This window comes from Rhagoletis zephyria, unplaced genomic scaffold (genome assembly GCF_001687245.7).
Source record: "Rhagoletis zephyria isolate East Lansing unplaced genomic scaffold, Rhagoletis_zephyria_1.1 Rzeph_scaffold_01735, whole genome shotgun sequence".
NCBI lineage: Eukaryota > Metazoa > Arthropoda > Insecta > Diptera > Tephritidae > Rhagoletis > Rhagoletis zephyria.
Genome location: NW_016158819.1, coordinates 92,504 through 103,456, shown reverse-complemented (window position 1 = coordinate 103,456; position 10,953 = coordinate 92,504). Strand labels below are relative to the sequence as shown.

Below are 10,953 nucleotides of genomic sequence, written 5' to 3'. Positions count from 1 at the left end.
GCAACACTGCCTGTGAATCCAAGCAACAATTAATCAAGAAGTGAGCAGTTGATTTCTACTTGCGGATGTATGCACAGAACAAAAACCACTGGTTGAACGAAAGAATATAATCCGATGAGACTTACCTAACTAAAAACTAACGACGATTAAGCACGGCTATAAGTAGTGACGGACAAACAGAAACTATTCAGAACGAAAAATGACACTGAAGTTGGCACAACGCTGAAACTGAATAATAACTGTATTTTTTGATTATTTTCCGGTTTTTGTCTTTTTTAGTGCCTCATTTTGCCTTTTTGCGACTTCCCGTGCCTCTTCCTGCCTATTTCGCTATTTTATATTATCTTTTCTAGCCTATTTCGTTCTTTTATTTTGCTTTTTTTTTATAGATTTTTAGGTCCTAAAAATCCGTTCTGCATAGCAAGGACTGGAGACAACATGTTGTAAAACAAATGAAAGCTTGATTCATTTGCTATTTAACTATACGATTTTTGAAAATATTAAATAGATAAGGCAGTTAAAATAAAATGTGCTTCTTTAAAATTGTTTGCCATTTTTTACATAGATTGGATTTTTGCTAAAAAATTTCAATATATATATAATATTTGCATATCAAACGGATTCATATCTCCAATTGAGTGACATCAAAATTATTTGAATCTGTGCTATGGTTTTCGAGATATTTGGATTTGAAAACAGCGCTGCATTTTACTTTTGACTTTTCTTAACTCCTGTAGTTCTCATTAAAACACATATGTATATCGCACACCTAGATCTAAAGTGAGCCAACTCAAAATTCAGTTCGGGAAATATAACTGCTTGTGGATCGTACAGATTCAACGCATTTAATACAAAAACAGGTATAACAGTATTTTTTTAGTTAGTGAATATAATCATGAAGAAACAAATATTTGCATTCATTGGAGGTAAGTAAGGGAGTTGATCCCACTTTAAATCTAGGTGTGCGATATGATAGAGGTGGAAAGTATATTGACCTATTTTTGCATGTCAAATGTACATAATGAGGTTAAGTATGGCTGCATTCCAAAACGTCAAAATACAAAGCATCAGGTATTTCTTATTTCTAAACCTCAGTAGATTGTAATTCGAAATGTGCGCAACCAAGGTTAGATGCTAGTTTTCAACTAGGTTGCGTATGTTAGACCTTTTCTGTTTAGCTGTTTAGAAATAAAAGACACTGATGCTTTGTATTTTGACGTTTTGGAATTCACCCTATATTTAAAATTATTTAGGAGCGTAGCCGTTGGGATTATTGCTTTGCCAACGCCAAGTGTCTTTACACATTTCATGTATTCCGCGTTTAGCTTTCCACCCAAGAGAAGCTTCCGCTAACGACGCATCGGCATAACAAGTACTGACATCTCCAGAACGTCGGTCAGTAAATTCAAAGTTTACTTTACGTTTGCTAGCTTTCTCAAAGGCATGTACCATTTCCAGAACAGAATATCCAACACCAGTCCCAAGATTATATGCAAAGAATCCAGTTTCGGCAACATTTCTTAATTTTTCCAAGGCTTTTAGATGGCCTTCAGCAAGGTCTACAATATGTATATAGTCACGGACTCCAGTACCATCTTTTGTTGGGAAATCAGATCCGTAAATTCGTAAAACATCTCGCCGCCCTACAGCCACCTGGGCAATAAACGGCATTAAATTGTTAGGCTCTCCATTAGGGTCTTCACCAATGCGCCCGCTTGGATGTGCGCCCACAGGATTAAAATAACGAAGGGAAACCACCGCCCAACGCTGTAAAAATATATCGGAATTTTTATTAGTTATGGTTATTGTAGTATTCTAAGTAATACTAGTAAATACTCGTTACTTACGAGTCATAAGTAATACAAGTAAATATATAATCAAATAAAACACCTCTTCGAGGAAAATATTTCGAGTGACGAAAGCTGAACTAGAAACACAAAATTTGTGATATCAATTACGTACCGAAAATTATACGCATTTTTTTAACTGACCTGGAAACTGACGCTAACTAGTGGTATTCATACGAATCGTTGCAAAAGTTTTTATTTTTTTATTTTGAGTTTCTAAGGGTGCGTTCACACAGAAAGCCCGGCGGCGTCGAGCAAAGCAAGGTGGAACAAGGCGAAGCTGCTGCTGTTCACACTGAATGAAGCGAAGCGTAGCTTTTCTGATGGACTCGGCTGGAAAAATACCACAAAAATTACCGTCAATGAAAAGCGGCAAAAATGCTCAATTTTATTCAGAACTTTAGTTGTAAAATTTGATTTTGATTGAATACTTTGATATCTTGTGTACAGCAGCGTCATGACGCTCAAAAATTAAATAGGAAATTCAAAATCAAAAACTGCTTTGCTTTCCGCTCCAAAGCGCGTCTGAAACAGCTTGCTGTATGAATACTTTCATATATATAGCTACAGCAATTTTAAAACTTCACTTAACTCGTAACAGCTTCGCTCGGCTCGACTCCGCATTCTGTGTGAATGTGCCCTAAGAGTGGACAGAACTTTGCAACGGTCCGAATAAATAAAACTATTTTGCGTCAGTCTCCAGGGCAGTTAAAAAATGTGTATAATTTTCGGCACGAAATTGATATAATAAATTTTTTGATTCTAGTTCAGCTTTCGTCACTCGAAATATTTACCTCGAAGAGGTATTTTATATGATATCAATTATTTTGTGGTAGGAAATTAAAAATCAACGAAAATCCAAACAAAAATCTATCGGCCCTATTCACAAAAAATAAAATAGATTTAAAGAGCTCTATAAAGTGACATTTTCATACAAATTTTCTATTTATAAAGCAGCTAAAGCCATCTTTATTTTTTATGAATTTGGGTGTAAATGTTTTATTTTTCTTAAATAAATTTCTAAAAAACGCTTTCTAAATCTGAATGATTTATTCAAATATTTAACATTGAATTCAATTCCATTGAACCATATAATTCTTCGAATACAGAATAAAGCGAAAAAGGATGATCATATCCAGGGAACGGATTTTATGGAAATTGCCTTTTTTTCTGCTAAAGAGATAGAGTATATTCGATTAAGAATGTCCACGATTTAGCTTTCCCTGATTCCATGTATACACATTTGATGTTGCCTTTTTTTGCCTTTTTTAAGATATTTGCCTTTTTTTGCCTTTTTTAAGATATTTGCCCTTTTTTGCCTTTTCTACCTTTAAAAGAGTGATTATAGCATTTACAATTTTTTTTTAAGATTAAAAAATATACATATGCCCATGCGGCTTATAGAAGCGCAGGGACCTCTTGCCAAATTGGTGTTGGAAAAATTCAAAGCCGTTTTCTCAGCTAACGTAGGCTTGAAGACAATAAGGGGTGTGTATAAAATTGTAAAGGGCGAGGAAAACGCCCTTATTCCTGATAATATGAACGTTTCAAANTAATTTGGCTTTTTTATAGGTTTTTAGGTCCTAAAAATCCGTTCCCTGATCATATCCTTCGTATCAAAAAAAATATATGTATACAAATTAAAAAAACAGACTAAATGTGAAAAATTATAAAAACATAGCAACGTGGTACCAAAATTAGATACAATAAGCAATTGTATTCGTCTCATTATCTGCGCTACACACATGTGTTTTTTTGCGTTGCACAAGGGTATATTAACTTTGTTCACATAACCGTTGTTTGTAACAGTCAAAACGAAACGAGATAGATATAGACAAATATATACATAAATGTTCAGAATGAATAAAGAAGTCGATTAAGCCATGTCTGTCTGTCCGTCCGTGTAAACGACGATTGAGAATCTCAACGAAATTTTGTATATAGGTTTCCCTTTATCAAAGGTAGGCTGGTATTGAAAAAGGGCGAAATCGGACTGTAACCACGCCCACTTCCCATATAAAGGTATTTTCGAAAAATACAAAAACTACGATATTTCAGTAAACATTGGATGCAAATTGCAGAAAACTAATATGTAAAGTAGAATTTTGGTAGAAATTATTATTATTTTGATGAAACGCTGTGTCTAATAGCCGCTTCATCAATCCTTACCAAACTCGGTACGAGTCTTTCCTAGGGTCTAGCAAAGAAATCTGTTGGAAATCTTTGAAATCGGGCAAAAACCACGCCCACCTACCATATAACCGTAATTTACAGAAACACCTAAACTGCGATGAATCAGTAACTATTAAAGCTAATTCCCCTAAAATCGATGATTGCAATAACCACTTAGCGGAAAATTAGATTATTATAAATTTTTGGATAGTGGGCGTGGCGCCCTTATGACCACATATGTGTATCTCGGTAACCGATTTATCAATTTCTGTCAAACTGGGTTCTCTTAATAACCTTGGTACGTAAAAGCAATTCGGTAAAAATTGTTCAAATCACTAACGGTCAATTTCAGAAATACGAAAACTCCGATGTTTCAATAACTGAGCATGCTAACTTACTCCAAGTTAATAGTTACAACAATTTTCTATCAATAAATAAGAATGCTATAGAACTCTAGGAGTTGAGCGTGGCACCGCCCACTTTATGATTACAAAGGTATATCTCGGCATGGGCGTCGATATTTTGTTGCTAACGGTCTCCCTCATTTTGTTTCGTATGAAATTCCTGTTTATATGGAAAAAGTGCAAAAATCCGTCACCACAAAAATATTCTCAGAAATCAACAAAATTTTCTAGCCATTTGAAACTTGCACTTCATTAGACTAAAATTGCATACCCAAAAGTTGTCTAAAGAATCAGATTAAAAAGTTGAAAATTTGTGGAATTTTCCTAAATTTTGTATAAGGTTTGTAGCTGTGATTTATGTGGTTAAAGCTTGAACCGTATTTTTTATAGAAAAATAACCAAAAAAGCTTGAAAAACATTACGAATGTTTAAAAAAAATAAGCACGTGGTCATTTATTTGAATCACTTACTTAGTTTTTCTCTCTGACGCCTGACGTTTTTTAAAAGGACCTTGGAATTAAAAAATATGAATATTTCAAAACTTTTTTAAAAAATTCAGTGCAATGTAGTATAAAGATAAGGGTATCAAATATAAGAAAAAATTCTGTAGAATTATAACAGAATAAATGTTTTGGCGCATAAAAAAAAAAATCAAAAATTTTGTCCTTAAAAATCCTTGAATATTTGCAATATTTATTTTTGAAAAAATTATTGTTTGAGGACTAATACATGTACATACGACCGCATCATCGAATTTCGTCCTGCAAACTACATTGACTTGAAAAGATAAAATTTATTAAAAGCACATTTTCAATACCTATTCGTCCTTGCTAACCAAACAATTTTACATACAGCAAAAATTTTACTGTTCTTAAACTCAACAGAACTTTCTGTTTCATTTGGTACCCATATTGTTATCTACATTGCACTGCTTTTTTTAAAAAATTATTAAAATTTCAAAGTCCTTTGAAAAAAAATCCTGACGTCAGAGTGAAAAACTAAAAACGCAGTTTTACTATATTTGGGATTTAGTTTCGTGAGTATGTAGTTTCTTTCGCGTGTTCTGGAATTTTTTTGTTTTTGTGGCACAGTGTTATTCATAGTTTTGAAATATATTTCATGAAAGCAAAAAATAAAAATAGTTGGCATCACTTTCTTTTTTAAACACCTAGGATATCACTGACCATTATAAAGGACAGTGAATGACGGCAAAGCCCCAAGTTCTACATACTTGTTTATGTGATTTTTGAAATGAACGATACAAAATTAGCCGGTACACATATTTTAATTTAATTTTTAATTTTTAGAATCAGTGGTTGAAATTTCATACTGAAAGGGTTAAGAAAGCTTTAGATTAAAAGTGTGATACTTAATGCCTTTCCCCATAAACGGCGCCAAATTTCTGGGTTATCGAGCCTCTAGCAGTACAAGTTTAATTGTTGTCTTTCACGAAGTTCTTTAAATAAGTCTTCAACTAAATACTGAAGTTTATTTACGAATATACCCTTTTATTACACGCTTTTTTTAATTTTAGCAAGTATTTATTTACTGCATTCACCTGAATCTCGGGGGTTACTACTAGTTTTGATAAATTGCCAGTTTAATTTCTTATAAAAATTACCTTTATGTTTTTGAATCTTAAGCATACATCGAAACTTTGTTTTAGAGAATCAATGTGAAATAATTGCAGAAACGATTAGCCGATTTGCTGAGCAACCGAGACGTCTGATTTTTAAATAATTTTTGTAAAACAAATCGGCAAGTACATATCGTTCCCCGCATGCCAGAAACATGAATGTGTAAAAATTAAAATTTTGGGAAATATAGTTTGAAGTTTTTTACGAGACTTAACTCTGCATTCATGTAATTAATATTGTGAAATATATGCTTTCCATGTACGCATGGTATTCTGGCTTTTGGTATAAAATAGAACATCCAAAGGTTAATCAAGTCAACCCAATAACTCAAAATTGGTAAATTTGAACATTCATGCTTCTGGCATAAGGGTGACGATATGTATTTACTTCACATTTATTAATTTTTTATACGCCTGTCCTACATATCGATGGCTGAGTGGAAGATCGACCTATCTCGGCAGCCGGTACAAAAACGCCCTATCTCAGAAAACTTTTCAAGAACTCCCTACTTCAGAATTTTATTGAAAAACAACCTATTGCAGAATTTTATTGAAAAAACACACTATCTCAGAATTTTGTTGAAGAACGCCCTATCTCAGAATTCGGTTCAAAAACGCCCTATCTCAAACGAAAATACTTTGAAAATAAGCTGAGATAGGGCGTTTTTGAACCGGCAGCTGAGATAGGGCGTTATTCAACCAAATTCTGAGGTAGGGTGTTTTTCAATCAAATTCTGAAGTAGGGTGTTCTTGAAAAGTTTTCTGAGATAGAACGATGTTGAAAAATTTTCTGAGATAGGGCGTTTTCGAACTGGCTGCCGAGATAGGCATTCCATTCTATTCAAAAACCTTTAAAAATATTCCTAATGATTAATCTAACCATTTCTGAGTGATGAGAGGTCTCGCATGGTGTCGGTTTTCATGTTACTTCAAAAAATAAAACCTGTGCACATCTATGTAGAATCCCAGTTCTTTAATTTGACTTCCAATTTTGGAAATACGAAATAACGTTGCAGATGCGATGACCTTTAAAAAAAAAATAAAAATAGATGGCAATTCTAATTAAAAATATTGTCAGCCGATAGTTTTCTTAAAACTCTTTCGTTTGACACTAATATTTCGATAATTCATTTATGTATCTTTCGTATAAGTAAAACAAATGTGACTTATCAAACAGGTGGCAACCTCTTTAAAGGTATTTTTAAACTAAAATCTTTCGCATGGCATTGTTATACATATTTCAATTAACTGATGAATTAAGTTCAATTTAGTATTTTTAAGCACATGGAAATAAAGTTTAAAAATAAATTATTTTCAAACTCATTTCGATTGATACCCATCTTTTCACAATCCGATTAACTTATTAAATAATTTGAGCTTATATTTTTCAACAAAAAAAACCAAATGTTCAATTTAAAGATTTCTTAACATTCGTTCCTTTGATAAACATATTTTAAAATTTCATGTAACTTATGTATAATTTTGAACGAAATACCACTTTAAAAACAGACGGCGACCCTCTTAAAAATTATTTTCGAACTAAAATTTCCTTAAATATCGTCTGACATTGTTATAAATGAGTAGTCCACTTGCAAAGTGCGCTATGTAAAATTTTTTCGATTTTTATTTTTTGGTGGGTAACGTACGAGTATTTAAAGTAGATTCATGTCCACTCACANAATTGTTATACATATTTCAATTAACTGACGAATTAAGTTGAATTTAGTATTTTTAAGCACATGGCAATAAAGTTTAAAAATAAATTATTTTCAAACTCATTTCGATTGATACCCATCTTTTCACAATCCGAAAGATTTCTTAACACTCGTTCCTTTGATAAACATATTTTAAAATTTCATGTAACTTATGTATAATTTTGAACGAAATACCACTTTAAAAACAGACGGCGACCCTCTTAAAAATTATTTTCGAACTAAAATTTCCTTAAATATCGTCTGACATTGTTATAAATGAGTAGTCCACTTGCAAAGTGCGCTATGTAAAATTTTTTCGATTTTTATTTTTTGGTGGGTAACGTACGAGTATTTAAAGTAGATTCATGTCCACTCACAACCCAGTGCAAAATCTTTGTATATTCTGCAAAAAACGCATAAAATGTTAACTACTCTTGCAAAAGTAGCTATCATACTTATTTATAAACTTTCAAAAGTCTCCATCTTCAGATAAACTTAGAAAACTGCTTTAGGTCGTGTAGATTGGTAATGTTATTTTATGTTATGCTATGTTATAATGCTCTTAGGCTGTTAATTATCAAAATTTTCAGGTAATAAAGAAAAAGATTCAATTTAGATGTTACTTGTTGTCGTAATCGTTTTTTAAATTTATGGCTTATTATCATAAAATCACATAACGCTGTTTGCAAGTGGACTACTCAAATGTTTCAAGTAACTGATGAATTAAGTGGAAACTCATTTTTTTAAACACGTGGCAACCCTCATAAATATAGTTCTTAAATAAAACGTCTTAAACCCATTTTCATTGATAACCATCGGTTAGTAATTCATTTAACTTATTAAATAATTTTAGTTTAGGCCTTTAAACTGGGCAACCCTCAAACACATCAAAAATGTTCTAAATTGTCAAACTAAGTATTTCTTGAAGCTCTTTCATTTGACATCCATCGCTAACATTTCATATAACTTGGGAATAAAATAGTTCAATTAGACTTCTCAAATAGGTGGCAACCCTATTCAAAATATTTCCAGACTACTACCTTCTTAAACCTCTTTTGTATGACACCCATATACCGATACCTTATTCACTTACCAAATTCCTTTAATTTAAATTTAATTACATTTTTTAAACATGTGGCAACCCTCCTATACGTAGCTAAGTAAAGCCTTTACAAAACTATTTCGATTGATACTATATTTAATAATTGATTTAACTTTTTAATTAATTTGAGTTTAATTTCATAACAGGTGGCAACATTTTTCGAAAACGTAAAACCTTCTTAACACCCACACCCTAAGCCCTTTAATTTGCTACCTCAATTTTGAAAATCGAACGGACGGTGCGGATCTGAGGGCATTGATTAGTAAATAACTTGAGCTCAAATTTTAACAGATGGCAGCTCTTTTCGAAAAAATGAAACCAGTTTGCACATCTACAGGCCAAGCGATTTAATTTAACACCCCATTTTTGAAAATCGAGCGAACGGTGCAGATCTTTTATGCTGCACAAAAAATGCCTTCGTGAGTGGTGAAGTTAGCTCAATTTTCTAAGTAAAAAGTATTTTGGCCGAAATTTCTTGCACTATATGAGTCAAAGCCGTGTTTTTGGAAGATTAAGTTCCCGATATTGCAGTTGTGAATCAAAAAAAAAAACAATGTTTAACAAAATGGTAGACAAATTATGAAGTTTCGGCTCTAATCATTTCCATCTTTCCTCGACCTCATTTGAAAAGAAATAAATATTGAACCAGCATGCTGGTAAGTTATATGCTGGAGCCAGCAAGCTGGTGTCGTATACTTCCCCTTTATACAAAAAGGTTTTTGGTTGGATAAAATATATGCTGTTTTTCTATACCATTACTTCTTGAAAATGTTTGGTGTATACGTATATATGTATGTATATGTAACTAAAAAATTGTAGCTACCAGGTGGCTACCACAAAAAATGATTCGCGGCAACAGTGGTTATTATTCCTCTATTTGAATGAAAACAAGTAAACAAATTTAAGTTTAGTACTCCACTCTACTTACTAAATAAACTAAATTTATATTTGGCTTAACTTAAAAATTATCATGGGTTATCAGGGGCCTATTTCATAAAGCGACAGTGATAATTTTGTAACGACAGGCATTTTCCATGTTGTCCGTGATAATTCGACGGTTTGGTGGGCGTTTTGTTTCATAAAAATAATTGTCACCACCTCATAAATTCCATGAAAAATTCCATTGGAAAAGTGACAAATTGTCATTGTCGTGTTGAAATTGTCGTTGACAATATTGTCGCCAGTCATATGAAATTCTCATGAAAAAATTGCATTTTCATTATTTTAGTTTTAATAAATATTCAAATTATTGAAAAGTAACAGTTACCATACAAATAAATTTACAAAACTCTCCTGTGAAAGCTTTCGGACGGAGCTATTTGGTTTTGTCGCGACAATTTTGTCAGAGTGACAATTATCAGCACAATTGTCGAAAATTTTCCATGATATCACTGTCGTTTTCCAAAAATTATCACAGTTGCCTACAAGCGTATATGAAACAGAAAAAATGTCGCCGACATTTCTGGAAGTGAAATTTTATAGAAAAATCGACAATTGTCGCACCAGTCACTTCTATGAAATAGGCTCCAGGTATCTAGCAGCACAAAATTTATTCTTGTCTTTCACGAAGTTCTTAAATAACTCTTGAGCTAAATGAATATCACGTTTAATTATATATTTAAATTTAAATTCCTAATATTAGTAAACATTTCTTTACTGCATTCACACGGATTTCGGGGGTTACTACTAGTTTTAATAAAATGTCAGTTTAATTTCTTATAAAATTTGCTTTTAGGTTTATGCAACTTAAGCATACATCGAAACATTGTTTTTGAGAATCAATGTGAAATAATTGCAGAATCGATTAACCGGTTTGCTGAGCAACCGAGACGTCTGCTTTTTAAGTAATTTTTTTAAAACAAATCGGCAAGTACATATCGTGCCCCGCATGCCAGAAATATGAATATGTCATGATAAATATTTTGGGAAATCAAGTTTTAAAGTTTTTTTTTACGAGACTCAACTCTGCATTCGTGAAATTTGTGGTTTTCGTGTACGCATGGTATTCTGGGTTTTTGTATAACATTAAGCTGACCAACCGTCCTCCTCAAATGTGACTTGTCTTCCTAAAAAATATAGTCCTTCTCTGTCCTCCTTT

At 32.5% G+C, this 10,953-nt stretch overlaps 1 protein-coding gene across 2 annotated transcripts in view; it reads right to left on the bottom strand.

The window, feature by feature from the left end:
• Window positions 1–936: 936 nt before the first annotated feature.
• Gale (UDP-galactose 4'-epimerase) overlaps window positions 937–10,953 on the bottom strand; it is an 87,860-nt gene continuing 77,843 nt past the window's right edge. For both annotated transcript variants that reach the window (XM_017618883.1, XM_017618882.1), the window contains one exon: window positions 937–1,767. In XM_017618883.1, coding sequence (XP_017474372.1) covers window positions 1,246–1,767 — 522 coding nt within the window. In that variant the 3' untranslated portion in view covers window positions 937–1,245. The remainder of the gene's footprint in view (window positions 1,768–10,953) is intronic.